The sequence below is a fragment of the Astatotilapia calliptera genome, chromosome 22, assembly GCF_900246225.1.
Source record: "Astatotilapia calliptera chromosome 22, fAstCal1.2, whole genome shotgun sequence".
NCBI lineage: Eukaryota > Metazoa > Chordata > Actinopteri > Cichliformes > Cichlidae > Astatotilapia > Astatotilapia calliptera.
The window spans coordinates 23,861,097-23,887,297 of NC_039322.1; the positions used below are offsets into that span (position 1 = coordinate 23,861,097).

The 26,201-nt window shown below is 41.4% G+C and overlaps 1 protein-coding gene across 1 annotated transcript in view; it reads right to left on the minus strand.

The window, feature by feature from the left end:
- Positions 1 to 21,859: 21,859 nt before the first annotated feature.
- trim71 (tripartite motif containing 71, E3 ubiquitin protein ligase) overlaps positions 21,860 to 26,201 on the minus strand; it is a 35,140-nt gene continuing 30,798 nt past the window's right edge. Inside the window, exons 4-7 of the mRNA XM_026156227.1 lie at positions 23,672 to 23,914; positions 23,051 to 23,548; positions 22,667 to 22,807; positions 21,860 to 22,471 (exon numbers count right to left, since the gene is read on the minus strand). Coding sequence (XP_026012012.1) covers positions 21,899 to 22,471; positions 22,667 to 22,807; positions 23,051 to 23,548; positions 23,672 to 23,914 — 1,455 coding nt within the window. The 3' untranslated portion in view covers positions 21,860 to 21,898. The remainder of the gene's footprint in view (positions 22,472 to 22,666; positions 22,808 to 23,050; positions 23,549 to 23,671; positions 23,915 to 26,201) is intronic.

Below are 26,201 nucleotides of genomic sequence, written 5' to 3' on the forward strand. Positions count from 1 at the left end.
ATTTTACTAATATCTAAGCATAACAGTGGATTTAGTTGAATGGATTGCAGGAGTCCTTTAAACCTGGATTCTTTCTAATGGTCAGTAGTGGTATACATCAGTCTTTACAAATTACAATTACATAGAAGTCAGTGGAAAACGACCCTTCGGCTCATGGTTCAGTTTTCCACTTCATTATTTTGTGCATCCTTCCATAAAGCTTTGTATTAGTTTGGCTTAGGTCATGAAAAATAATCTATAACAGTAAACTCTGTCCCCAAAAGATGTTGTACTCATTACACTCTGAATAATTTCACTAACGCTATCACCACCAGTGGGCATGCATTTCCTGGCTAAATAGCTCATTACACCACCTAGTGGTACAAACTGATATTTGACAAAAGTACAGCCCAGCCCTGCTTAAGCTTCAGCTGATATCACTTCAACAAAGTACTGCACACAGATGTTTTTGGAAATAAAAAACTGAAGTTTTTTTCTTGACATTTTCTTAAGAAATGTAAAGAAAGCTTTTTAAAATAGGAATTTGCAATAAGTAACTTTAACAATCGTGTATGAGTCAAGGATATCTATCTTAGGCAACAAACCAGTGCTCTCAGTTTAAGCCGCAGACCCAATCTTAGCTTTTCCATAAAGTGTCAACATTTTAAATTTTTAACTTTTACCCTGTGGCACTTCCGTGTTTTTTGTAGTGCCACTGATCACCAGTGTTTTTGCTGTCAAAGTGAAAGATTTAGCATGCGTTTGAGAATGCAAAAAAAAGGCATGCATCCATCCATAACTGCCTCTTTAAAAATGTACTACAGTTCTCCCAGCAGCGTCACATCACTTGTCCTCCATGCTGACAGCGAGGACGGCAGTAAAGCTTCTAATCTCTTGATCCCCCTGTCCTGTTCAACCTGATGGATTCATCCACAATCACTGCATGTCAAAATACAGCAGCCTTGAGACACACAACAATCACAACAGCATATGGCGGTGCTTCTGCTGTTGCAGAGGGATATTCACACAGGGGTCTATGCATGGTGGAAGGTTATCAGTCTGCTCCTCATTTTACACCAAATATCACATGAGTTTCTAGCTCAAGTCAAGTCATCATCATAATAATGATGAAGATGAAAAAATCCTTCACTGTCATTCCGTCTTAATTCATGAAAGCCTGCAGACCTTTGTGGTGACGTGCCATTATGAAGTCTCCCTGGTCTTCATTAGTTTTTATTCCAAACTTTTGTTACAGAGTAAGAACGAAAGAGAAAAGGGAATAAAGGAAGAGGAAATAGAGTTGGGAGCAAAGGAAGAGAGAGGTAGGGAGACGGCAGAGATATCAAAAAACATTTGCACTTTAAATGTATTTCTGCCATTCTCTTCAACTATCAGTTTAAGAGCAATGTATCCAGCTGGAATGCAGAAAAACTGGAGCCTTTGGGTAAATGCAGTGAAGCGTAATATCTAAATATGCATAAACCTGCAGTGTATAATTACAGATGCAGACTGAAGTGCTGATGACAGAGAAATGGTCTCAGGGTCACGGCTCCTCTAAAGATGTAAAGTGGAAGATGTTTGACATATTCTTCCAATAATAAAAAAGGTACTGCCATCTAAAAAAGAGAAAAAAAACAACCTTCTTTTCAATTTGTTCGACGTCAATAACACCGTGTGCTCCCAGAGAAATAAAACCGATCGAGTGAAATTGCACTGGAAACCGTATTGGCGATGATTCATGTTCGTGCGAGGGCTCGTTGTGTAAGCGGCCGCTTGTCTGGGTCCTTTAAAGGTGATCAGTGGGAAAAGGATCAGAGAAACAACTCACTATTGTTAACCTCGTGCATTTTTAATGCACATCCCTTCAATATTTGATGGGCCCAGAGACTTTGCAGATATTGTGGTGTCAACTGACACACGTCGGCTTTCGCAAATCTGGCTCCGAAGTTTAAATCTCAATTCTGTGAAAAAGAAAAGAGGCCACGCTTTCTGTGAGCTGTGCTTATTTTTTTCTTCTCCTGCATCAAGAAAGAAGGGAACATTAGCAGCATGTGTGAAATTAGGGCTCTGGTTTGGTTTTGTAAGCTGCTTTTCTTTTTTTTTATTGTGCTGACCTGATTTTCAAAGCCAACTGAGCATCAAGCTTGAACACTGACATGTTATTGTGACATATTATTATGACAGACCTGTTATTGTTACCTTTAAAAAAAGAAAAGTAAATCTATTAGAAAACAGTAGTTTCACTTATCCAGAACAAACAAATGCATGTGAGGATATACAGCACAACTAAAACCTGAATGACTACGACCCCAACCCTGCCCCTGGAAACCTAATCACTCAGTGGTTTGTTGTGCCAACAGCTCCGTGTTTGCCGTCCTCAGGTGATATTGACTGAATGATTACCTGCAATGAAACAAAGACTGTATTGCAGTCCCTTATCTCGCTATCAGATGACTTTTACATGTTGAGCACATATCATTTATGTCAAGGTGCGGTTTGTCTCCGTCATGAACGAAGGTTTACCCACGTGTCCCCTGTAGATCATTAACAACTTGGGTCCTTAAAATCAGTCATATCTAAATAAAATAAATGCTAAGAACAGTTACCACCTGAACCCTCAGACTCAACTTCTTTTTCTTATCCCCACCAAATTATATTTTTATATTTTGAAAACTGTGAACTACTGTGCAAACAGTAAGACAAGTGGAACTGATTGCATAATTATTACATAATAATAATAATAATGTGTTTGTGTGTTTAACAGGTGTTTGTTTGAGTTTGGGAAATAAAACTAGTTGGGACCCGGAAACGGCTAATGATATCAGACTTAAGAGGCGGATCCTGGTAATCTATGGCAAATAATGACCCAGTCTCTTTATTTTATGAATCATCTGGGTAACTAGTGGATGTTTTGTTTTTTGTTTGGAGTTTTTTGGTTTTTTTTAGCATAACACCAGACCAACAGTGCAGGTGTACATAAGTTGTAATTGCAACTTCAGCATCTAGCTAGCGCGACAAAGGATAAAGAGAGAACATAAAGAGAGTGACTTTTTAAGTGGCAGGTAATTTTAAATGCAGCGTTTCTATGAGCTCAACAAACATCAGCAAATACACAAACTGTGTGCAGTTTGTCTCACAGTGTGTTGCTAGCTAAAGGTCCAGCTAACTTCACTCAGAGATGGAAAAAGATAAGAAAGAGGGCAGGAGAGGAAGAAAAGAGGTTAGATGTAACGGTAATGACTGCTCAGTGGGATTTAAGAAATGGGAATGTAAAGCTTACATCTAAGTCTTTATGTTTTTAAAGCAGATATTGGGTCTGTACATTTAACATTATGGGTTTTTTTTATATTGTGAAACATGCTGTAGACTAACTGAGGTAGACTAACTGTGTTATTTAAAGACTGCATGAAAATCCTCTGCAGGATAAACAGCTCAGTTTGCTGTACTGTGATGGATTTAAAGTAAAGAACAGTGTGTGACTGGTGCACAGCAGCTGTGGTGCTCATGGTCAAGAGTTAGGTTACATCAAGTGTCGCAGAGATTAATCTGAATTTAAGCTGATGCTGAGTTTATTCACTGACTTCCACCTTTATACCAGCTGTACAGTGTCTAATATAAAGACAGAATAAACTGTGTACTGTCAGTGTAGAGGATGGAAATCAGCCAGGACAACTCATTAAACATCTGCTGACATCTGGTTAAATTCAGGTGTGTAAATCCACAAAAAACAGTGAACCTCAGAGCAGCTAAACTATTTCCTCACTTGTGACTTCACCGTATCCTACACCTAATTTGCTTGAGATACACCCATGAGTTAGGGCAACATCCAAAATTGAAAGCTTAAAAGTTTAAGCTTCCCGTAGAGAGCAGTGCTGTTGATTTGCTTGAGGCGTGTGAGTGTTTCCTGCCTCAGCTGCTCGTGTGTGTCTGACTTTTTACCTTTTTTATGGGCGTTTCAAGGACAGCTGGTATCAGAACATAATTTTGCAGTACTTTTTGTCACTGAGCCGGATGTCTTTCGGTTTTTGCTGGATTTTCCTCTCCATTCATGCCCATTTGATGTATCCCAGGAGTTTATGCATGAGATGTCTAATGTTTTCTTGTTGTCTTATAAAGTGGAAGGATGATAGATCCAGTGGAAGGATGGATCTATCAAAAATGCACGTGACTAAGGTCCGAGCTCTCATTACTTAGACTAATTTATAAAACAGGCCACAAGGCTTTAAAAATCCAGCAAATTCATCTACAGCGCATCAGAGGTTCAGAATAAAAGCCTCAGCATGAAACAAACTTTGATGCTCTTCACCAGTGGGTTTTCCACAGTCACCAGAGAGGAAGAAACAAACGGAAAACTCTATGAATGAGTGGGAGGTTAAGAGAAAGGACCCAGAAAAGAACACAATCGTGACACAGATGCAGGAAAATGGGTGATGATGATTGATCTGTGTTCATGTGATGACCTGCGTGCATGTATGCATGTGTGCTGACTTTTTCACACCGGCTACATGGAGTTTAGTTTTTAAGAGTAGTTCATTCAGTCTTCAGGCTGTTGACAGACTTGCAGGAAACAAGAACAAGAAAGATGAAGAGACATGCTGAATGAATAAATAAAAGTATTATATTGACAGCAGCACCTGTTTATGCATGGCTGACTTCAAGGGGGTTGATTTAACAAACAAGAGGAGTGGGGGGGAAATCACAAATTGGCTGGGTGAATTATTAAAAAACAGACAAATTGTTAAATTAAGCCAGTCTCTGGAGAGACTGAGCTTATCTGGAAGCAAGACATAGACCAAAAAACAAGTGAATAGATGAATATTTATACTGAAAATGTAAAGATGTTTTATGTTTTAGCAGGAAGCCTGTGTCTTTTCCTTTGCGTCCTGCTGTGAGTTCAAATGTGGGGACCTCAAAACTGCAGCTGCTTGGAAAAACTTTCTGTATTACTGTCCACAAGCCAGTGCATGAAATGCAATTGGGCAGTTTCACTCATTGTGGCCAACTTGTACATGAAAGGAGTGGAAAAGAGGGCTCTGTTATCCTACCCTGGAACACCAAGTCATCAGTTCAGGTATGTGGATGACACCTGGGTGAAAATCAAATCTCAGGATGTACCACAGTTCACTGATCACAGTAACTCGGTGGACCAACACATTCACCACGGACGACATAAAAAAGGACAGGTTAGACTTCTTAGACTGTGAGATTTCTATCAGTAATGGGGGACATCTAAAAGCTAAACAATCGCCTCGGGAAACCAAACAACTGTTGGGGAGGCGGATGGCACAACACAAAAGAGCTAACTCGTCAGGCCAGGACTCCGCAGTCTTTTTACACCTACAGGCCAGTGGACACTCTTTGAGGCATGAGGATGTACACATCCTGGACAGGGAGGAACGCTGGTTTGAGCGCAGAGTCAAGGAGGTCATTTACGTGAAAAGGGAAAGACAATCGAGGAGGGGGCTGATGTTTACCTTCAGGGGACCGTCATATGAATTTTTCGGTCACTTGGATTCTGACACCACATGAACAAACTTTTAAACACTTCAGTTTTGAGATTCTCATATGACATCATGCACACATTAGAGTTGTCCGCCATATTGAATGTGATGCAACCACCAGTTGCTAGGGAAACATTTGCTTTTGGAGGCGGTTCCTGGAGGCTGGTGGTGGACCAAAAAACCTTGTGGTCATTGCTTTGGTCGCTAGCAGAACAGTCGCCTGTAATTTTTCCTTTCAGGGCAAGCAGGGCTTACCTAGTCATATCTAAAAACAGTCACCAATTATCAATTAAAAAGTGAAAGTGATATTTCCCATCCTCTTATAAAGCTTCTTGCCTATTTGCTTCCATTCTTTGCATCGCTGCCATCTTGTGACCGCAGTTCGCTTGTGTCTCTGAAAGTTGTTCTCGCCTTGGATCCTGCTGAAAACTGTAGCATGTCTCCATTTCACAGGTGCGGTAACAATGCCTGGTGCTCTCCGAGCTAACAGTTTAGCAGTTTTTCTGTTTGTTTGCACATGCACATTATGGATAAGCCTGTGGTGTTTGACACAAACTAATGGGAGGCGCGCAATGAAAGCTGCCTCTGGCTCTACTTTTACTGCTCTGAGATCAGTTACAAGTTGCACTTTGGAAACAGAAAGCATTTCCTGGTAAACAACCTTCTATGATTTGTCATCATGACATGGGTTTCTTCTCGCCAACCACCTTGGCAAACATCTTTGATGTAGAAAAGATGGAGTGTGAAAAGGTTATTAGTAACTACTTTAGCATTTTAGCAAGGAAACTTCGACGATCAAGAGGAGACATCAAATTTGAAAAAAACAAAAACAAAACAGGCGTGCTGAATAGGTCAAACCTCAGCTAGCACTTTCAGCATCTCTGCGTAATCACTCAAGTTAAAACAACTGTTTTGCCAACACAGAGATATAGATTTAGAGATATGTGGTCCTCACAGGAGAGTCACACAAACATTATTTTATAGAATATGATGTACTATAGTAGATTATACAGTTTAGTTTGTGTGTTTCAGTAGTAGTATTAATCCATATAACACTGATTTGGAACATATTCCTGCAGAATCATGTTTTTATTCTTACATTTATGTACAACACAGATCTGTGTGTGGTGAGGTTTAACAGGATTTAGATATATTTTCATTCCTATGCTTCCTCTGTGACTTTACTGCTCATGAACACAAATGAAAGAAGCCTAATCTCTGGAAAGGAGGGGGTTACATCTGTGAAGGAAAGTCAGTCATCCAAAGTCAGTCTCCTTGTGCTAAGAGGGTACGTGGGATGGATGGACAGGTAATTTGCACCGGAGAATAACTGTGCCCAGAACAGCAGGGGTCAGTGGGCTCCAACATGACTCTATGTTGCACCGGTCACTTCATGTGGTTGTCAGTGCACTGCTTTCTATGAAGGCTTGCTCAAGTGTGTGTGTGTGTGTGTGTGTGTGTGTGTGTGTGTGTGTGTGTGTGTGTGTGTGTGTGTGTGTGTGTGTGTGTGTGTGTGTGTGTGTGTGTGTGTGTCTTATAAACAGCTGTGATGCACGATGACCACGTAGAGAAGTGGTCAGCCTAGGCAAACTTTGAGGTTACAAGGCTGCTGTGAGTCTGTATTGATTTATGTCCCGCCTCACATTACTCACATTGTGTCTGACAATGGTGCAATTGTGGAGTTGCCATGACTCCCTGACAGGATGGGAGAAAGATGAAGATGTCATGATGAAATCAACATGGGAAGAAATAAAGTTCATTGTATACGTCTATAACTTACCCTATGGCTCCAGCTGCTACAGCAGCACAGTGTCTTCCACACGGCTCTATCCCATCTTCTGAAAAGAGGGGTTACCAAAAAAAAACCCCAAACTACCAGGAAGGAAAATGAGCGAAAGCATGACTCAACATGTCACTTCAATCTTCCTCACTAGAAAAGGGGGCATGAACTTCTTAGGTTAGCATTCATTGAGTATTGTTGTCATCTGTGTAGAAGAGTTGGGTGAGCAAGTGTGCTCAGGATGTATGAGAGTGGGTTTGTGTGTGAGAGTGAAACTCATGGACTGTCCTGAAAATGGGTCTTTGCTTCCGTTAAGAAGGTTAGCTTGTATACATGAAATATTTCAGAGGTGATCCAGTGCCAGTGAGTACTGACACTGTATTTAAAAGATATGAAGTCTCAAGTTTGGCATTATGGCCATCTTTGTTTTTTGGAGGGGGGAGTGAGTACATTTGGAAGAAAAGATGTCAGTTATGAACTAAGACTAGCAAGCTCGATTGGGAGTCTGTAGCAAAACTTTCTTGAATGCCTTGTGGCAATATTAACCACACAGCGAGCCCTGTTATCACATATTTGAATTAAAAACACAAATAGTCTTGAGAGATCTTAAGAGTCTTAAGTGTGGGTGACAGCAGACTGTAAGCACTTTCCTCGTAATCCAGGCAGCTAGCAGCCTCTAACAATGCAATAATGCTAAGCCACAATACTAATAAGAGCTAGCTCAAGCAGGCTTGGAGACCAGTTGCAGACCTGCTGGCAATCTGATTGCAAAGGAAAAATGTATGTTCCCCAACTGTTTGGCAAGTAGTTACTGGGGGTCGTTGGGTGAAATTAGTTAGAATAAGGGCCAAAAACCTCCTTGGGATTGCTATGGTTGCTAGCTATTTGCCAGTGTCACCTTTACTTTGTATGGAAATTGCAGATTTGTTCGCAAACAATCATAAACTAACCACTGAATTGTAAATGGATTGGTTCTTATGTAGTGCTTTTCTACTCTACCCGAGCACTCAAAGCACTTCATACAGCATGCCTCATTTACCAATTCATACAAGCTATTTTATCTGTGCTTGCTTTCTAACATTCACACAGATGGACAAGGATATTTAGCATGCAGACTGGAGCAGGTAGGGATCAAACCGTCAATTTTCTGTAGTAGATGATCTGCTCTACCTCCTGACTTGCAGGCACCCCACTGGGATTGAAACTCTGTTTCCAAAACTGGAAAAGGTGAACATTCAGCATTGTGTAACCGAGGACTGGCAATCAACTTTAATGTCAGCAACCAATCACAAAGGGCTTAAAACTTTTTGGGTATTTCAAAAATTGAGTCTTTGGGGGACTTACTCACTTTTGGAGCCAGACTCAAGTGGTTACTCAGTGAATGACAGTTTTTGATGTTTTAGCTTCCTTTTTTAAACTGCTTGTTCCTTATAGATGAGGTGGATGAGGTAAAGTCTTGGCCTGACACAAACGGTCCCAGAAGCAACCACAGAGAACTAACAGTTGCTGCATCTGGACATAAGGATGACTTTAACACCTTATTTTTAGCTCCCTGCTGAGCAAAATCTGTCTGTGCATTTCTGTCCACAGCTCTGTTCAGCAGGCATGAAAAGAGCCAACAGAGAAAAATCCAACTGCACACATTACATGACACCGCGCACAGTAAAAGATGGAGCAGACATTAGCAACTTAAGACAACGCATGAGAGCTAAATGAAAAATAAAATGGGGGGAAATGCATAAAATGTTTTTATGTCAGTCCGGTCAGGAGAAGTTTTTTGATTTTTTTTGTTTTTCCCTGCCTTCACTGTGTGTGTCTTGTTATCTGTCTGAGTGGAAAGCCTCATTATCTCATGGGCAGGCTTGTTTTCTGGTTGTCTCTGTGATGAGGCGGAGCGTAAACATTTCTTGGCTGTGAGTTGGGGTCAATGTGCTTGAAAAGTCTTTGAAGACTGTGAAATACAAGACAAAATCGATGTGCATCTCTCTCTCTCTGTGGTTTCCTCTCCCTGCCACTCGTGCCACACATCTGCCCCCTCTTTACCGCCTTCCTGACACCACCTCAACTCAGAGGCTTCAATTGGATGTGAAGGCACATAAAGGGTGGGGGGGGAGGGTGGAAGGGATGGTCACATTCCTCTGGAGCCTCGAGGACGTCACGCCCGTCATCGCCTCAACGTCAAGACTGCGTCAGCTGCCAGCTCCGCTCCGTACGAATGGGGTCGGCCAAATCCGCCCACGCCTCGGAGTATCAGGTGAAAAATCAGGTCCCTCCAAGAAGAAAGAAAGAAACTTCTTAACTCATTCACAGCAAACGTAGCAGCGCATAGATGACTCAAAATGACTTTTTACCCAGTAAAGTGTATTGGAGTTATGATGCACTTTCTTCCCTTCTCCTTCCCTTTTGCCCCCACTTGAGATCATCATGACTGAGATTTGATCTGATTTGACACTGCAATATACATGCAATGTGTCTCTGAGGGTAGCCCTATGAAGCTATATAAACTTGCAGTATTGCACAGCACTACTGTGTAGTGCTGTAATGCTCACCCTCGCCCAGCCATGTGACAGAAACTGCTCATTTCAGAAAACAGAAACCAGGGTTTCCTAAAGTAGGTGTCAGAGGGGGAAAGGGTTAAAAAGAATCATTTTTAATGGGACCGTAATGGGAATGTGCTGTTGAACCCCACGTTAAACCTCCATTTTTAACTTGTTAGTGGTTTTAATGGAGCTAGCTAGCTATCTGAAAGGTCCTCATGCATTTTAATCATTACTTCAATTTCTTCATGATTTCTTGATTCGGTTATTTTTCATTTTTTCCCTCTTATTAACTACTAAAAACTGTGAAACTATCTTTCAGCTCTTTGGTGGCTAAAGGTGACTGAAGCTTTCGGCGGATTCTGGCAGAACAGTCGAGTTTGTGCCGCCACCAAGGCGAAGCAGTCTGGATCTCGGTGCTCTGCGGGGCCTTCTCAGTCTGCTGCAGCTAATTGGCTCCTCTGAGAGCCGTGTACAGTCACTCATAAACACAGTGGATGCAGAAATCCACACGAAAAACACTGACACACCAACTCAGGACCTCCCAGCCATCTGCTGGGGGCTCGCACATACAGGTGCTCCTGTTTTCCCAACTCTGAGCTCAGGAGACGCTCGGGGTCCCAGCAGCCTGCTGTTGTGTTTGATCAGTGACGCCGCGCCGCTCCTTGTCATTGTGATTCTGCAAACCTGCGGTTCACAACTCATGTCTGTCCAAACAGCTGTTTCTTTTGTAAGAATCCCCCTCTCTCTGCTCGAGGACCAGAAGAGGACTTTACACAACAAGAGAGCTCATCATCATCATCATCACTTTTATGGCCCACAGAAGACCTGCATTTCACACAGCTTGCAAACCTCATCTTGATCAGAGCGCAGTCACTGCATCAACACGGTATCATACCACAAATCCACTGTGTCATAATTAACCCACAGTGGAGCACTCAGGGAGTGAGGTGTAGCACTGCTGACATCAAGTTGTAGAGAAAGGGAACTGCATTCGACTGCATTGGATGCACTTTTTTCCATCCTCGAGGGGGAGAGAGTGGCAGTCAGAAAAACTTTAGAAGATAAGAGCCGCTCAATACAGACGTCAAAACACAATCAGATTTAGAAATGGAAAAACTTGAGAGGATTAAAATACCCTCCATTATACAGCTCACATTTAAAACAGCTGCCTTCAGGTTCAGTGGTTCCACCCTCCCAGTGCTGCACAGTGGACCTCCATGTCTATTTTTGATTGATCTACAATCAAATCAAATCAAATCACTTTTATTGTCACATCACATGTGCAGGCACACTGGCACAGCACATGCGAGTGAAATTCTTGTGTGCGAGCCCCACAAGCAACAGAGATGTGCAAACACAACAACACAAACGAGCAAAATACAAGAATGGCCAACCTGAAACTAATAAATATATGTACAATATATAATAGTATATGCATTTCTGGATGTGTATACTAAATATTTTCCTACGTGTGTGTGTGTGTGTGTGTGTGTGTGTGTGTGTGTATACACATTTTTACAAATTAAATAGTAAAAAAAAAAAAAAAAAAAAAAAAATAATAATAATAATAATAATAATAATAATAAAATATATAAAATATACAGAGTTGAATATGTGCAAAACAAGTGGCATTTATATACAGTGTGGAGTGCATAATGTTAAAGTTCCAGTAGTGAAGCTGAGGTGTCTATGACGTGTTCAGCAGTCTGATGGCCTGATGGAAAAAGCTGTCTCTCAGTCTGCTGGTACGGGACCGGATGCTGAAGAACCTCCTTCCTGATGGAAGTAGTCTGAACAGTTTATGGCTGGGGTGACTGGAGTCCTTGATGATCCTCCCCGCTTTCCTCAGGCACCGCTTCCTGTAGATGTCTTGGAGGGAGGGAAGCTCACCTCCAATTATCCGTTCAGAGCACCGCACTACTCGCTGGAGAGCTTTGCAGTTGTAGGCGGTGCTGTTGCCATACCAGGTGGTGATGCATCCAGTGAGGATGCTCTCAATGGCACAGTGATAGAAGGTCCTGAGGATGCGGGGGCTCATGCCGAATCTAATCTGCACCATCGTTGATCAATTTTGCTTTCAGAGAAACGGCCAAAAAAAGTTTAATGCTATTGTCAGACGAAGATTTTAGGCAGTTTTGTACTTAATTATACTAATAGGTTTGCTTTCCTTGCTTTTATCAGTAGTCGGGAAATTTTATCAGGTATAGTAATGTTAGGGTTTCGTTTTTTAAGGCCACAGAATAGGATCCCAGATCCAAGAAATGAAAACGAGCCTTGTCCAAAGGATGGCTGGGCTACTCTTAGTGATAAGAGGCAGGGGTGCCACCAGGAATCAGAAATATAACACTGTGCAGACATGGATCAATATTCTGCTTAGATAAATAATTTTTTTGATTAGATTGATGAGAGATGTGAAGCCATTTTTCTTCATTTTAATGTTGTTAATGAAATTATCAACATTATCAGGGTTTGTTTGTTTTGTTTTTAACATTGATTGGTTCCTTACACCAAAATAAACATTAACTTTTTGGAATGAAGTAAATAAAATAATAATTATAATAATAATTCAATAAAATTGTGTAAAATTGTTTAAAGATTTTAATTTATAATATTTAGTATTGGTAAATATAACCTAAATAATCTTGGAGAGAAAAGTTTCTGGACCCTTTTAGGTTTCTTGAAGACGTTTCACCTTTCATCCGAGAAGCTTTTTCAGTTTTAAGAGCAATTGGTGGAGAGTCCCAGATTTTGACTTTGGTGACCCACACCCGTTTTTACACCTTGGCTCATGTCGTGTGATTAGGTAGATCAATAGGGATTTGAAGGCCCTTCAGATATCAGTGGGCCTGGTTAAGGGTCAGGAGTGTGGGGAGATGGGAGTGGGACTGAGCCTGAGCCAGAGGGTTGATCGGTTTAGCCGGGCAGCAGGTCGGCAGATTAGTTATTTAACACTCAAATGTCCAAAGTGTCTGCGTGCTGGCTAAAATAACACAAACGTTATCTTCTGTTAGGAATGAAGCTAACTAATAAGCAGTTTCTTTCATGTGGACTTCTCTAGGAGTTTATTTTCCACCTGTCTCTCTTTTCTTTTTTGAAGCCCAACGAGCCGAGTGCGTGCACCTGGACCAAACCAAATCATGAAATAAGGAGGGGGTGTTAGCAGCTAACTGAATTTTATTATTTGTTGCCAAAAAAGAAAATAAAGCTAATGATAGCAAAAAAACAAACAAACACCTTTATAAGTTGAGACAGTTTTTAACGCCGTCAATTTAATGGTTCTCAAATGTAACTTGATATCTGAGTCTTCCTTGTCTAATGTCCGCCCTCCCCCTGTTTACTCAACTAAGAAATGAGTCACCAGCAACATACCTAGATAAACAAGCTTGCTAGCCGTTTGCTGTCAGCGCTCCACTGTCACCCAAATATGCTTTCCATTTCTTTCTAATGAAAAAACAAACAACAAACAACAACAAACAAAAATAGCGGCTGCCAAATTGGGCTATGTATGGGCAGTCTATGCATGCATCACCCAACCCTGGATTACCTTAGTACCTAAAGGTTTTCTTAATGACTCCTTTTCTCTAAAACAGTGATTGTTTTTTGTGTACAGTCCTTTCAAAGCCTTTTGATATATTTTACTTAAATTCACGAAACCCCATCTGCTGTTTTTGGAGATAGGAGTCCAGCAGAGAGGATGTGAAGGTGTGGACTATTACATTAAAGACTAATCTAAATCTGCTTTAAGGTCTTTAATTCAAATAGACTCTAAAATGTAGTCATCTTTAGGTTTCCCCTGAGAGCCCTTAAACACAAATATAGACCATCAGCACCCTGGAGAATATGCTTAACCAGCTTATACCAGCTTTCTAAATTATTAATTTCATTTTTCTTGCTATGTGATAAAGAAAACTAAATGAGACACCCACTTGATGCACATAGGAGCTCTGTAAGAAGTAATGATGTAGCGAGACGTTTCACTGAAAAGCAACATTAGAGAGAAGCTTTTTGCATTACTGATGTTTAATGTAAACTTCCAGTGGGGTGAATGAGGTTTTCGCTCTACATTATGCAATTTTGCATTAGTTTAAATGATGTATCTCAAGGAGATGGTGATTTTAGTACCATATCTTGTTGCTATTCTGACACTTCAGCTGTGAGGTCTTTTACAAAATAAAAATAATCATTGTGTGTAGATGGGGCTGCGGTCTCAGTAGATGCAGTTTTCAAAATTCCACACAACACCTTAAAAAGTTCATTATGAGTTTTCCCTAGACTCTTCTTCTTTTAGCCTATTGCACATGTTTTGTAGCTATAGCTGACTGATTTAAAAGTCAGAGGCGAGTGCTTTTTGCTGTATAAAATCCAGAAACATGTTGGGAGTGTTGGTCTGTGCACGACAAAATTACTAAGATGTGGTTACTAAGAAGGTTTAAATGTTTACAACCTACCCCAGCAGTAGGCCAGGTTGTAACAAAGGATATAGTCGAACAGGTTAAAAACTTTGCAGTGCACAAATAGTCTGTGAAGTGCTGACACGATCATCGCCGGTCTGGAGTTCAGTCCTGCATGTGAGCTTGTCTCGTGATCTTGTAACTTTGAACAAAGATTTTTACCCATCGTGTCCACTAGATGGCGATGACAGCCCAGAATGCGCTAATCAAGGACCATCAACATGAGTTCCATGAGACTTTTATAACTTAATGCACAATTTTAATCAAACAATACTGCTCCATTTCTTCACATATTTTTAAACTTCTCATTGTTTCCTTACAGTGGGGACTGTAAAGCTGTTAGCAAAGAAAGGATGATTGCCTAATAGGATGAAGTGCTTGCTTCCCTCCCCCAGTGAAACCAGTGTCTGTCCAATCCAGTTAAATAGTAAGCTTGGGTGGGGCCGGGGGGGGGGGGGGGGGGGGGAATCCAGCCTAGGGCAGGTTTACCCGTTTACTCAGTTATTCCTGGAATCTTTAACTGAAACTTAAGAAACTTAACACAGACCCTTACATTCAGTTATTTAGGCTCTAAATGTCTGCTTTAATACACAGTATTATGTTGTTTACCAGCTAAAGATTTTCCAGTTTCATGACCCAGCTCGGGACAGCGACCCCAAACAAATCAAGGTGCAACAGTGGTTCAAAGTCCAGACCTCAATCTGACTGATAAACCACAAATATCAACACTGTAAAGAAGAGAGGGCCAAAACTCATCCACAACAATGTGATGGACAGATAAAGTCATGCAGAAGATTAGTTGATGTTATTGCTGATAAAGTGGTGCTACAAGCTACTGAATTGTTGGGTGTGCTTAGTTTTTCCACTGGACTGCATACACTGTAAATACCAATATACTGTCTGGGGAAGTAAGCCAGGATTGGTCGACAAAAGGCTCAGTGGACGTCTGAGCCACACCGTTTGAGAACTGCACAGAACTGGGCATGAATATTGTGTTTTTTCATTAGGAAGCAGTTGTTAGCTGTAGTGTTATCAGAGTGAGGTCTCGGTTGCAGTACTAACAGTGGTTGTGTCAAGGTTTCACTGATTATTGAATGTGTAGTGTCAAGCTTTGAAAATGGGTGGCTCACTAAACAAAAACCAAAAATCTCAAAAGGAAAAAAAATTATTTTAAAAGAATTTCATCGGGCCGGCCCACATGTGATGAAACAGGGCTGTGTGAAGCAATCCTCAAGTGTTTTAGCGTGGCCTAAGAGCAAAAAAAACAAAACAAAAAACCACTCACAGGAGATTTAAGTCAAAGAAACACAACTTTATTTAAGTGTAAACAAAGAAAACCCCCCAAAAAAAACTGCATAGGAAATGTTTAAAGTCCACAGAGTGCAGAGAGAGCAGCACGTGGCCGTTATCTTATAGTCTCCGATGCCTTATTTAGACTGAAGACCTGACATTTGCACTTCCATCCATTACAACGTGCATGTGTGTGCACACATGTGTAAAAACACACACACTGAGATTGAACTGATAACAACACACACTGCAGCGTGGATGAGAAAGCACCAGCAGCACCCATCTAAACTCAGCTGGCCACGCTGGCTCACCCCAGCTCTTGGACTGCGAGGAGGATACATTCAGTGGATTTCTGCACAGACGACACAGATGCAGCGCAAACACGCAGACACACGCACATGGCGCCCACTTGACACGCAACAACCAGCTGCTGGAAGAACAGGATACAGCTGACAGGACGAGACGGCTCCCACCTCGGCCGGTGGTAACACAGATTTTCTGTGGTCTCTGCCGTGTCGTGTATCTGCCACCAGCAGATGGCGCCGGCGAGTGAGCAGCAAGATGCCATTTAAGCCTTTTCTTCACAAAATACATTCTAAAAGGGCCAATGAGCATCAAGTGGTGTGAATAGTTGTACTTTTTGTTAAAGATAAAAATAAACAAACCAAAACTTGAACCAGAGGGGAAAGAAAAATAAAATCAGGGTACAAATTGAAAGCATTATTTTCAAATTGAGAAATTATTTGTTTTATATATGCAAGTGGACACACAAAAAGAATCAGACTAGTACAGAGATCATAACAGTGGGGGGTGGGGAGAAAAAAGTCACTACATTATCACTACACGATTCAATGAGACACCTGCAGCACAGCGCTGCTGAGAACTACCTGAGTTTTGTCTTTTTCCTTTCTAAACACATCCCAACCCCTTTTTTTCCCCCTCGTTCTTTTCTTAAGCGTATACAATCATTTAAAAGCAGGTCTATGACCTCGCACACCTGGCTTTGCTTTGTTCTCTCCTGTTAAATTGTGGGAGGCCAGAAATAAAATGGTAGCACAAAGAAACAAAAAAACAAAACAAAAAGCAACGCAGAGCAGGGCCACAGTCGACTGATCATGTGCTCAGCGGCCATCCCTGCACGCTGTCGGGTTCGAATTCAAGAAGGGGAGGCGATTTTTTTTAGTTTGTGCTGTTCCTCACACCTACTAAAAGGATTTCTCATCTTAAATTTGAGCAGGGAAGGTTTTTACATCACTTCAGCATGAAAGGACAGCATTCCTATATGCCCGCTCATATAAAGCATTTTAGAGGGAGTTGAGGAAAATTCATTACTAACGGTCGAGGGTCACGCTAGTCAAAACTCTGCCGGTTGTTTCTGTGGATTCAAAGTATGGCTACCCAAACAGTGGGTGCTTTGCAGAGCCTCTAGAGAACAGGAAATACAATCACAAAAGTCAACGGTTAATTCCATCCAACGCAATCCTAACACACACTCGCGCGCTCAAACACACACGCATTTTTGGGTATCCATTTTGGAAACACCACCCCAATAATCAGCTACCCACTCCATCTCAGTTTATCATCTATCTAAAGAGACATCAGTATAATACATAGACTTTTTAAAGCATGCAACAAAATTAAAAAAAAAAAAAGGTTTAAAATACATTTTTTTCCTCTTTAAGAGTGAAGACCTAAGGATCTTAAAGATAGAATTCTGTAATCTTAATTAAAAAATAAAACCCGATGCAACATGAACAAACATGTCAAAGAGTAATACTGAGAAGAAGAGGAAAAAAAATGTTCTACTTTACTGGTTGAAACTGGGTGTTGTAGTCAAAGCAGCAGTGGTTAAATGTGCTAATAGCTACATCCACAATCCTGTCATGCATTTGTTTAAACCAGTGATTCCAACCTATTTCACGATGTTCCCGCCATTCATTCGCTACCTGTAGCTATTACTACTACTATTACTACTACTACATTTTAATTTTTTTGACATTCCATCTGGCTATTTTAACTATTCAATCCAAGCTATTAGCTAACAATTTATCTGCTACCTGTACTTTTAGTCAAATAACAGATGTTTTATAAAAATTGGAAAAATAATTTTAGCTAGCAGTTTAAGGTGTCCTTTACATCCTTTGTTTACCCATTCAGTTTTATTTGTTTATCCATACTGCCATTCAACTGTTTGGCTATGGTTTTGGCAAACAATTTAACAGTTCATCCATCATGTACTACAGCCTGGTCTCGCACCAAACCAGAAACTGTCAAAGAAAAATCCCAAAAAACATAGCGGCTAATTTTTGTCTTCTTGATCGATTGTGTTTTTTACATTTTTATTCATAGACATGAATTGTGACCGAGCGCAAATTTGTGAGTCATTTGTCAGAAGCAGAATTTTCACCACAGAGTATAATGAAACATGGACGTAGCTTTTGAATGGAAAAACGAAGCAGATACGTCAGTGCCTTAAACCTGCATTCTATCCAAAGGCCACTAGATGGCGATAGCTATAGTTCTAAAAAAGGCTTCTGGTCCTTCAGAAATATGTGAGGAAATGGCTGTCTTGTCTTTCCTCCTAAGTTTGTGCTCAGCCACCTGTCTCAAGTCATACTAAAGTCCATTTTATAAATCTTGTACATACCATGTTTTTAAATGGAGGCCTATCCGTGGTACGCTCATTGGCTAATGATTTATGATTAACTACTCGTTAGCCAAATAGTAAGATTCACAATCTGACCTGCCCCTCATCAAAAATGTGGTTTTTGCGAGATTCACATAACAGTGGATGCCATCATGTTAGCCAAGTCTGTCTTTTGTATACAGTCTACGATTTTATCCAGAGAAAGTGGGTACGTGTCACCATGGAAACCAAGAAAACAAAGATTTAAAAAGGAGGTGACAACTGTGATATTGTAACCCAAATTAAATGAAATCCCATCTTGAAATGATACAAATGATGTTGAAAATCTGAAATGCAAGACTGTCTCTGGTGACTCCACCATTGATTCCTCAGAATATCCTCAGATATTTTACCCCCCCCCCCATCACCACCACCACCACCACCACCTTTTAAAAAGTGGGGAAAAAAAAAAAAATCTATTTCATACAAAAATTAGTACAAGGGTAGTGAACAGTTTAAATGTGATTTTCAGGGACATCATATAACATTTAAATTATAAGTATTCATTTAAATTTGTGTAGAAACAACAGATTAAAGTTGTAACTACATTGCATGCCATTGGCCTACCATCAAGCTTTCCAACCATTTTCTCACTTTGATACTAGTTAATCATTTTGCAGCTTTTTCCGGATTTATTTTTTGTTAACTTTACACCTCACATTTCTTCATCTTCACTCGATCTTTATTGGGGAACAGGTTTTGCTCAGTTGGGAATCACTGCTTTAAACCACCAGTCTGAAAGGATACTCCCAGAGGCTACTTCTCTGGAAGAGCCAGCACCAAGCATCCTGAAAATCCACGCGGCAATATTGTGCTGAAATAAGAGGTAATTCATGTGCAGTCAAAAAAGGCGGACATGTGATGGTAACGCTTTAAAAGAGGACATTTCCTCTTGCCCTCACCCCCGGCTCACTAGAACAACTTACAAGTGGAATGGACATGTCCATTATCATCATGAGGTAAAGGTAAACGGGGCCCAGCCCTCTCAAGTGCATCCAGTCAGAGGAAGAGGATTTATCCTCAGGTGCTCTGATTTAACATTTGTATCTTTGATAATAGTCCAGTGACATTAGTCGCCTACAAAGGCATGGTCCAAAAAATTTTAACTCTGCTTGGCACAGAACTATCACAAATCATTTTGGCACAATGCTTTCGTCTGAATCATTTGGTTTCTTGGTGAGAAAAAGCATAAACATACCCCGACATTTACAGTAGATGCAACAAACCAAGGGCTGTTCAGGTTTACGAGCATGGAGCGATGACCATAAAGCGCATTTCATTCAAACTTTGAACAGTACCGTGGATCTTTGGTCCTAGAACTATGGGGCATGTACTGTATTGTGCGGTATGTGAATGAGGTATAAATATCCTAGGAGGTATGCATAAATAAAAGAGTAAACATGATCTATTCAGAATGAATAACAAAAGTAGAGGTATTTGAAGGTTTACATGCACAGTAGCAACGAGTGACAAACTTGAGGTATTTTTTAAGAGTTGAGGTATATGAAACAGTTCTGAGGTAAAGGAAATGTGAGATGAGAGGATGGAAATCCTGATCACGTGCAGACAGACCTCACCTCAGAGGTGAGAGCCAGTCAGCCAATATTTAATAGTTCAAGAACTTTGCAAGGCTAAGGAAGTGGTTAACAAAACTGCAATAGTCTGGTGTTTGTGGTGAGAGGTAGATTGAAGGACAAGGGGATTCCCATAGTGCTTTCACCACAAATGAGTCTCCATCACTTTATGGGAATCTGGATATGTGCGAGGATGACCAAAGACGCTACTTTGAGCCTATGGTAAAACTGTGGCACTGCTCGATGAGCTGGGGGTGATAAATGTGAGGGGGGAGGGAGAATTTCTCTTTGGTGCAAGTATCTCCTGTACTCTATGACAAGGATCTAATTTAAAAATGCACTCACACAGGCAGTGCCTGTGTCTTAGTGGGAAGTGGAAGTACTTGTGCACCCAAGCACGTGTTCTTCTTCAAAACCCACAACTCATTTCAATGAGTGTTATCAACTTTTAGACTTCTCAACAACAATGATTATTTGAGAAATGTTTTACAATTGAGATTCTGATTTGCTTTAAAATCGCCAAATCTTCCGTTGGCCATTGTGCAGGATTTCTAACTTTGGTTGACTCTAGTAGTTATTCTGTAGACCTCCATCTTTAGAGGAATTGATCTACTAGCGTTCAGTCTGGAGGCGTCTCAACTCCAAGCATCAATAAGTAGGGCCGGGCTTTGGAGGTCGTCCTCTCTCATTGGACAGGACTGAATACTTGGCCCCTGGAGCCAAAGAAAGTGGCTTTGAACCACAATGTGAATGCAGAGGATTGTAATGTTAGGCCTTTAATCTGATGTCATTAATGTCATCTGAATGGCCAAATGAGGTGTCCATTTCCGAGGCTTTCGTCACACAGCACGCCTCATCATAAGGGTGTCATTCGATTACTTAAATAACCATTTTAATTTATTTTCTTAATTAAACGTTCAGACAAATCTATTAGGTACAGATCTTGGAAGATTCAATTCTAAAATCCTTTATCTAGTCCTCCTATTGGGAGACCACACAAAGGATGCTGCTTTCCTTGCATATTACTCTCTCTTTAACTGACTGGGTAGTAATTACTAATCCAGTCAGTGGGTTAGAGGTGAGGCCGGGGTTTATGGGGTATTATTCAAAGAATTCATATCATTAGAGGGGCTATGTAAAATCTGACCTCCTGAACTTTATATTTCTACACATCAGTAAATTCATCATAAAAGCCTTAGCCAGTAAAGCTAGAGGGAGAGCCTGAGGTTACAGTTAATTAATGACCTGAGCTCATTTTAAGTCTATCAAGTTTGGCATTGCTTCACACAGACTTCTTAGGCTATCATGACACTAACACCACCACAGAGCCACACAAAGACAACGTTAAATGCGAGAGCAAAAAAAAAAAAAAAAGAAACAAAAACAAAACAAAAAAAAAAGCAAAACTACAAACATCAAAAGACGCTATTCTACGAGTTTCCTCTCAGCCAAGCCTTCTAATTAGGGCGAATCATGCAACCTCTACAGCGGTCTGAGTATTGTCTCAGCAACAACATTCAGGAGGTTTACTCAAATTTCCAAATGCACAGAAAGAATTCTATTAATCCTGTGCAAATATTAAATGTAGAGTCTATTGTTTTTTTGTCTCTCTTAAATAACAAAGTATAGAGGTAGACTTTTCTTCTTTGTAAAACTTCACGGACAAAAACCTCTGCTTGGAGACTGTGTACATTCATAAGGTAAATGAGGTAGGTACGGAGCAGAGAGTACAAGATTTGAACAAGTGAGAAATTCCCTGAGATGTTTCCTTAAGGAGAGCCGACAGAGAATTCGGAACAGCTGAGGCAGAGGAAGGGAAATATGGCTCTTTTTCTATTGATTATCAATTTTTAGAGGTCCCCCTTTGATGTATATATCACAGGTATCAGATTTTTTTTAAAGAATAGAAATGAAAATGACAAAAATAATCTATAGTTTCAATTTCCCTTCTTTTCAGCATGCTCCCAATCATCTTTGAGCTCTCCTCCTTTCTGCCGATCCATTCTCTCTCCACCGTTTCCTTCATCGGAAAAAAAAAAAAAAAAAAAAAAAGGCAAAGGTAGGGAGAGAATACAAAAAAAGGTCGTTTTTTTCCTTTTAGAACTTGAGGATGCGATTATTTCCAAAGTCAACGACCACAATGGCTCCATCGGGCGACACGGCCACACCGGAGGGGCGATCCATCTGTCCGAAGCTGCTCCCCTGCGATCCGAATTTGCATAAGAAGTTTCCGTTGGGCTCGAATATTTGGATTCGGTGGTTGCGGGAGTCGGCCACGATGATGCGGTTCTCTTGGTCCACGGCGACGCCCTGGGGACGCAGAAACTGTCCGTTCCCGGTGCCCTCGGAGCCCAGGAAGCGAGCAGACTGGCAATCTGGTCGAATAACCAAGAGGCGGTGGTTGTTGAAGTCGGTCACCACCAGGTGGTCTTCGTGGTTAAAGGCTACACCTCTGGGAGAGTCGAAGTGTTTCCACAGGGCCCCTTCAAACCCGTACTTGTTGAGGAAAGAACCGTCAGGGGCAAAGAGCTGCACACGATGGTTTCGGGTGTCTGAGACCAGGATCTTACCCTCAGAGTTGACAGCCACATCCCAGGGATAATTAAACTGCCCATTCTTGGTACCCTTTTCCCCAAACTTCAGCAGGAACTGGCCTTCGAAAGTAAACACCTGTCAGAGAGAGCAAACATTTTAGAGCCTCTTATGTTTACATGAGGAGTAGACAGAAAGTAAGCGTGAGGAGCTATGTTTTATCAAAAGCTGACTTTTTAAAGGGCTTTACCCTCCCACCTAATTTTTCTGTGAATAATGGAAAGTCAAAGGCAATTCCAGCTGTGTTGATCATCTCTAACGGGGCTTTCATACCTGCACACGGTGATTGTCCTTATCAGCCACAACAATTCGCCTCTGAGAGTCACATGCAACCCCAGCCGGACGATCAAACTGACCAGGTCGAGAACCCAGAGAGCCAAACTTATGGTGGAAGGCACCGCAAGGCTTGAATATCTGGAGAGAAAACACCGCTTTATTACTCTTTAAAAGTTTCACAGCGCTCCATACTGCAAGACTCATTCATGCACTCACGCTAATGTAAACACAGCTAATGCTTTCATGCTAAGCATCACTCAAACACCTCAAACCAAGCTGTTCCTTGTATTTTATATCTAAAATTCATGCTCACTCTTTAATTCAATAAAGTGCTATTTCTAAGTCTTTCCGTTAGTGATGACATCACAATAACAAACCTACCTGAATACGGTTGTTGCTGCGATCAGCCACCACCACGTATCCCTCCTTGTCCACACAGATGCCCCAGGGTCGACAAAGTTGACCGTCTCCCTCGCCCTCACAGCCAAAGGATGACACTTGGGTGCCGAGTGACCCATAGCTCCGCCCAGACTTCACAATCACCTTGAAGGGGCTGCCCTGGATGTGCTGGTTGCACACCAGCACGGACAGGAGATGCTCCCCCTCACATTTTGGCAGGTAGCCGACGGTGTACGAGCCGTTCTGGTGATCCGTTACATCAGCTGTGGACACGTTACCATCTGTAACCGACATGACTATTGCAGACAGCGCGTCCCCACCTGAAAGACGTGGCTCGCCATCGTGATCGTATCCAACCACAGTGAAGGAGGTAGGCTTACTGCGAAGGGCACTTTTCAGACCCTCACCGTGGGCTTTGGTCACGGGGGCAAAAGCCCCACTGCTAATCAGGCCCATGGACTGGATGGCAATGTAGAGAGCCTGCAGGGACCATTGATGCAGTTAATTGAGCTTCTGTGTTATAACATTTATTTGTAAATGTGAAAATACTGAACAGTGAAATGAGGTAAGCTAAGACTGGCTTGCGATCATTCTAATGCTGACCTGGTCTGGAGGAGTGAACATGAAGCGGTCGTCCTCTTGTGGCTGCAGCAAGCCTCTGAGGGCCTTGAGTTCATGGATCTGAGTGAGCATTCGCTCCCTCGCCAGCAACACATCCAGGTGGTGGCCCTCATCCAACACCTGGCTTACAGCAGCAATGGTGCTGTCCAGCTTGGTGAGACTCTGGTGGAGTTTCTCCACCTGCAGGTACAGAGACTTGGCCTTCACCTGGCGGATCTTCTCCACCTGCAAGGAGTTGGTACGGGTGATTAGGAAGACAGCTACAGTGAATGTTTACCCACATTCAAGAGCATCCTGTTCGACAAGATTCAACTCATTAGAAATGCACTTTGACTCACAATAGCAAAGTAGAGTCTTGCAAAAATAAATGCACCCATCAACACACACAGTTAGCAGACTTATTTTGTTTCATGGTGTCACCCCCTCTTGTTCAAAAGAACTTAAAGGCTGAAAATGAAAAAGATCATTAAGAGAAATTTTCATTTTCACCCAAAGTCCTGCCGCTCACTCGATATTTTCCCCTTTTTCAGACCGTTCCCTGTGAACTCCAGAGCTGTTTCTGTGGGAAATTCCCAGAACATCAGCAGCTTCTGAAATACTCCAAAGACCATCAACCATGCCACGTTAAGTCACTTAAATCACCTTCCTTCCCCATTCCTATGCCATTTGATCTGCAGCAGATCATCCTGACCATGTCTACTAAATAGCACTGCATAACTGCCATGTGATTGATTGATTAGATGTGTGTTTTAACAAGCAGTTAGCGAGCCTAATGATGTGCCTAATGAAGTGGCCGGTGAATAGTTTCTGCCATGTGGATCAGGTCACACACCAATAATGTCTATAAATACTAAACCACTAAGTTTAATGAAGGCTAGTAATGTTACTGTTATAAGTTACTTTCAATAATTTTATCAAACTGCTAAAACTACGACTAGAAGGAAACAGATTACGCACCTTCTTACTTTCTATCATATACATACGCAGTGAAAATATCAGGTCAGTGTACGTTTTACCCTGAACCAAAAAGCTCAGTCATCAAATGCTCTAAATGTGCCGTTTCAGACAGTTTTTTCTACTGTTAGCCCTGTATGTCAGATAGGATATATAACCGTCTCAGGTACGCATCATCAGCTGTGACCAAAGAACAGTCATCTGCCTTTTAAATTTTCCATTTGTGAAGGCCAGTCAATCCAAAGAAAGTTGGCCTTAAGTCAGAGCAGCTAAACAGCTCGTTTCAAGAGCATGAACTGAGCCCCAGCATAACATACAAGATGATTATTCTGAACTGTCAAGCAAAGAGAAAACAGTCTCCTCTTTTATGAACTGAAAAACATTTTCTTTATCCAAGTAATAAAATCATGATGTAGCACATATTCTTAATACCTTTTTAGAAGACCTTTGCAAGTGAAAAACACTGATAAAGATTTGTTTAAATGTTCTAAATAGTTGCTTATATATTTCTGTTATATTTTAAATACAACATTCACAAAACATCATCATCTATGCAAAAAGACGACTCTAGTCAAGATTTCCTAACCAATGTCCAGAGACCTTTTTCCTTTGTTGAACAACAGAACACAATAAAGTGCGTAACACTGTATCAAAGACACCAGGACTGGAGATGAAAAGCTGAGAGGGGAAGAACCAAAATGATTTATTAGTTTAAAAAAAATGGTGTGGTTTTTTCCACCTCTTTTTAAGTACTTTGACTCTCGTTTAACTGTAACACTGCTCCTGTTAGAAGTCATATTAGGTTCCATTAGAGTCAGAGAGTATAAAGCATTAAAGAGGGTGGTATAACCTGAGAAGCACCGACTGGGCTCTTACTTACTGCAACCCAACAAAAAAGAAAAAAAAAAAAAAAAGAAGTAAAACACAATAGCCCGACTGCCTCTGTGGTTAGAAGGACTTCTGATAGCGGGGAGGGACCCAAAAGAAACAAAGACTCCAGAAGAGAGGGATTCTTTGTTAACCCGTGGCATAGGTGAAACTGTAATTTGCATCTGTGAGACTAGAGTTACACTTAAGAGTCGCCGAGGACAAAGACTCAAGTTGGGCTTTCTGATGAACAGACAACTAGTTTTAGTCCCTCGGCTGAATGTGGTGAAGAGAGGAATGGCTGAGGTGGTGTGCATTTCAACGAGACAGAGCAAAGCAGGACCAGCTCCTGTCCTAGTTATTCAAGCGCACACCGACTCAGTCACGTATGCAGCATGTTTACCCTCAACTCAGAATCATGAAACTGTCCACTTTCAGATATACAGTGCTGGGTGACTGAAGAGCACCTGACTGGAGACTGTTTCCTTTATTCTAGCACCACTGGGCCGGGCCCACCAGTAACCCTCACAGTGGCCGGCAGAAGACAGCATCCCTGTCCTGTTTTACGTGTGGTACGACCGGTCTGTTGGCGAATCATCCTTATGCTCAAGTTGGTTGTCGGAGCATTTGGAGAGATGTGCAACTGGTATATTGGAAGACAGCACAGGAGCCCGTTTGCATTGGTTTAAAA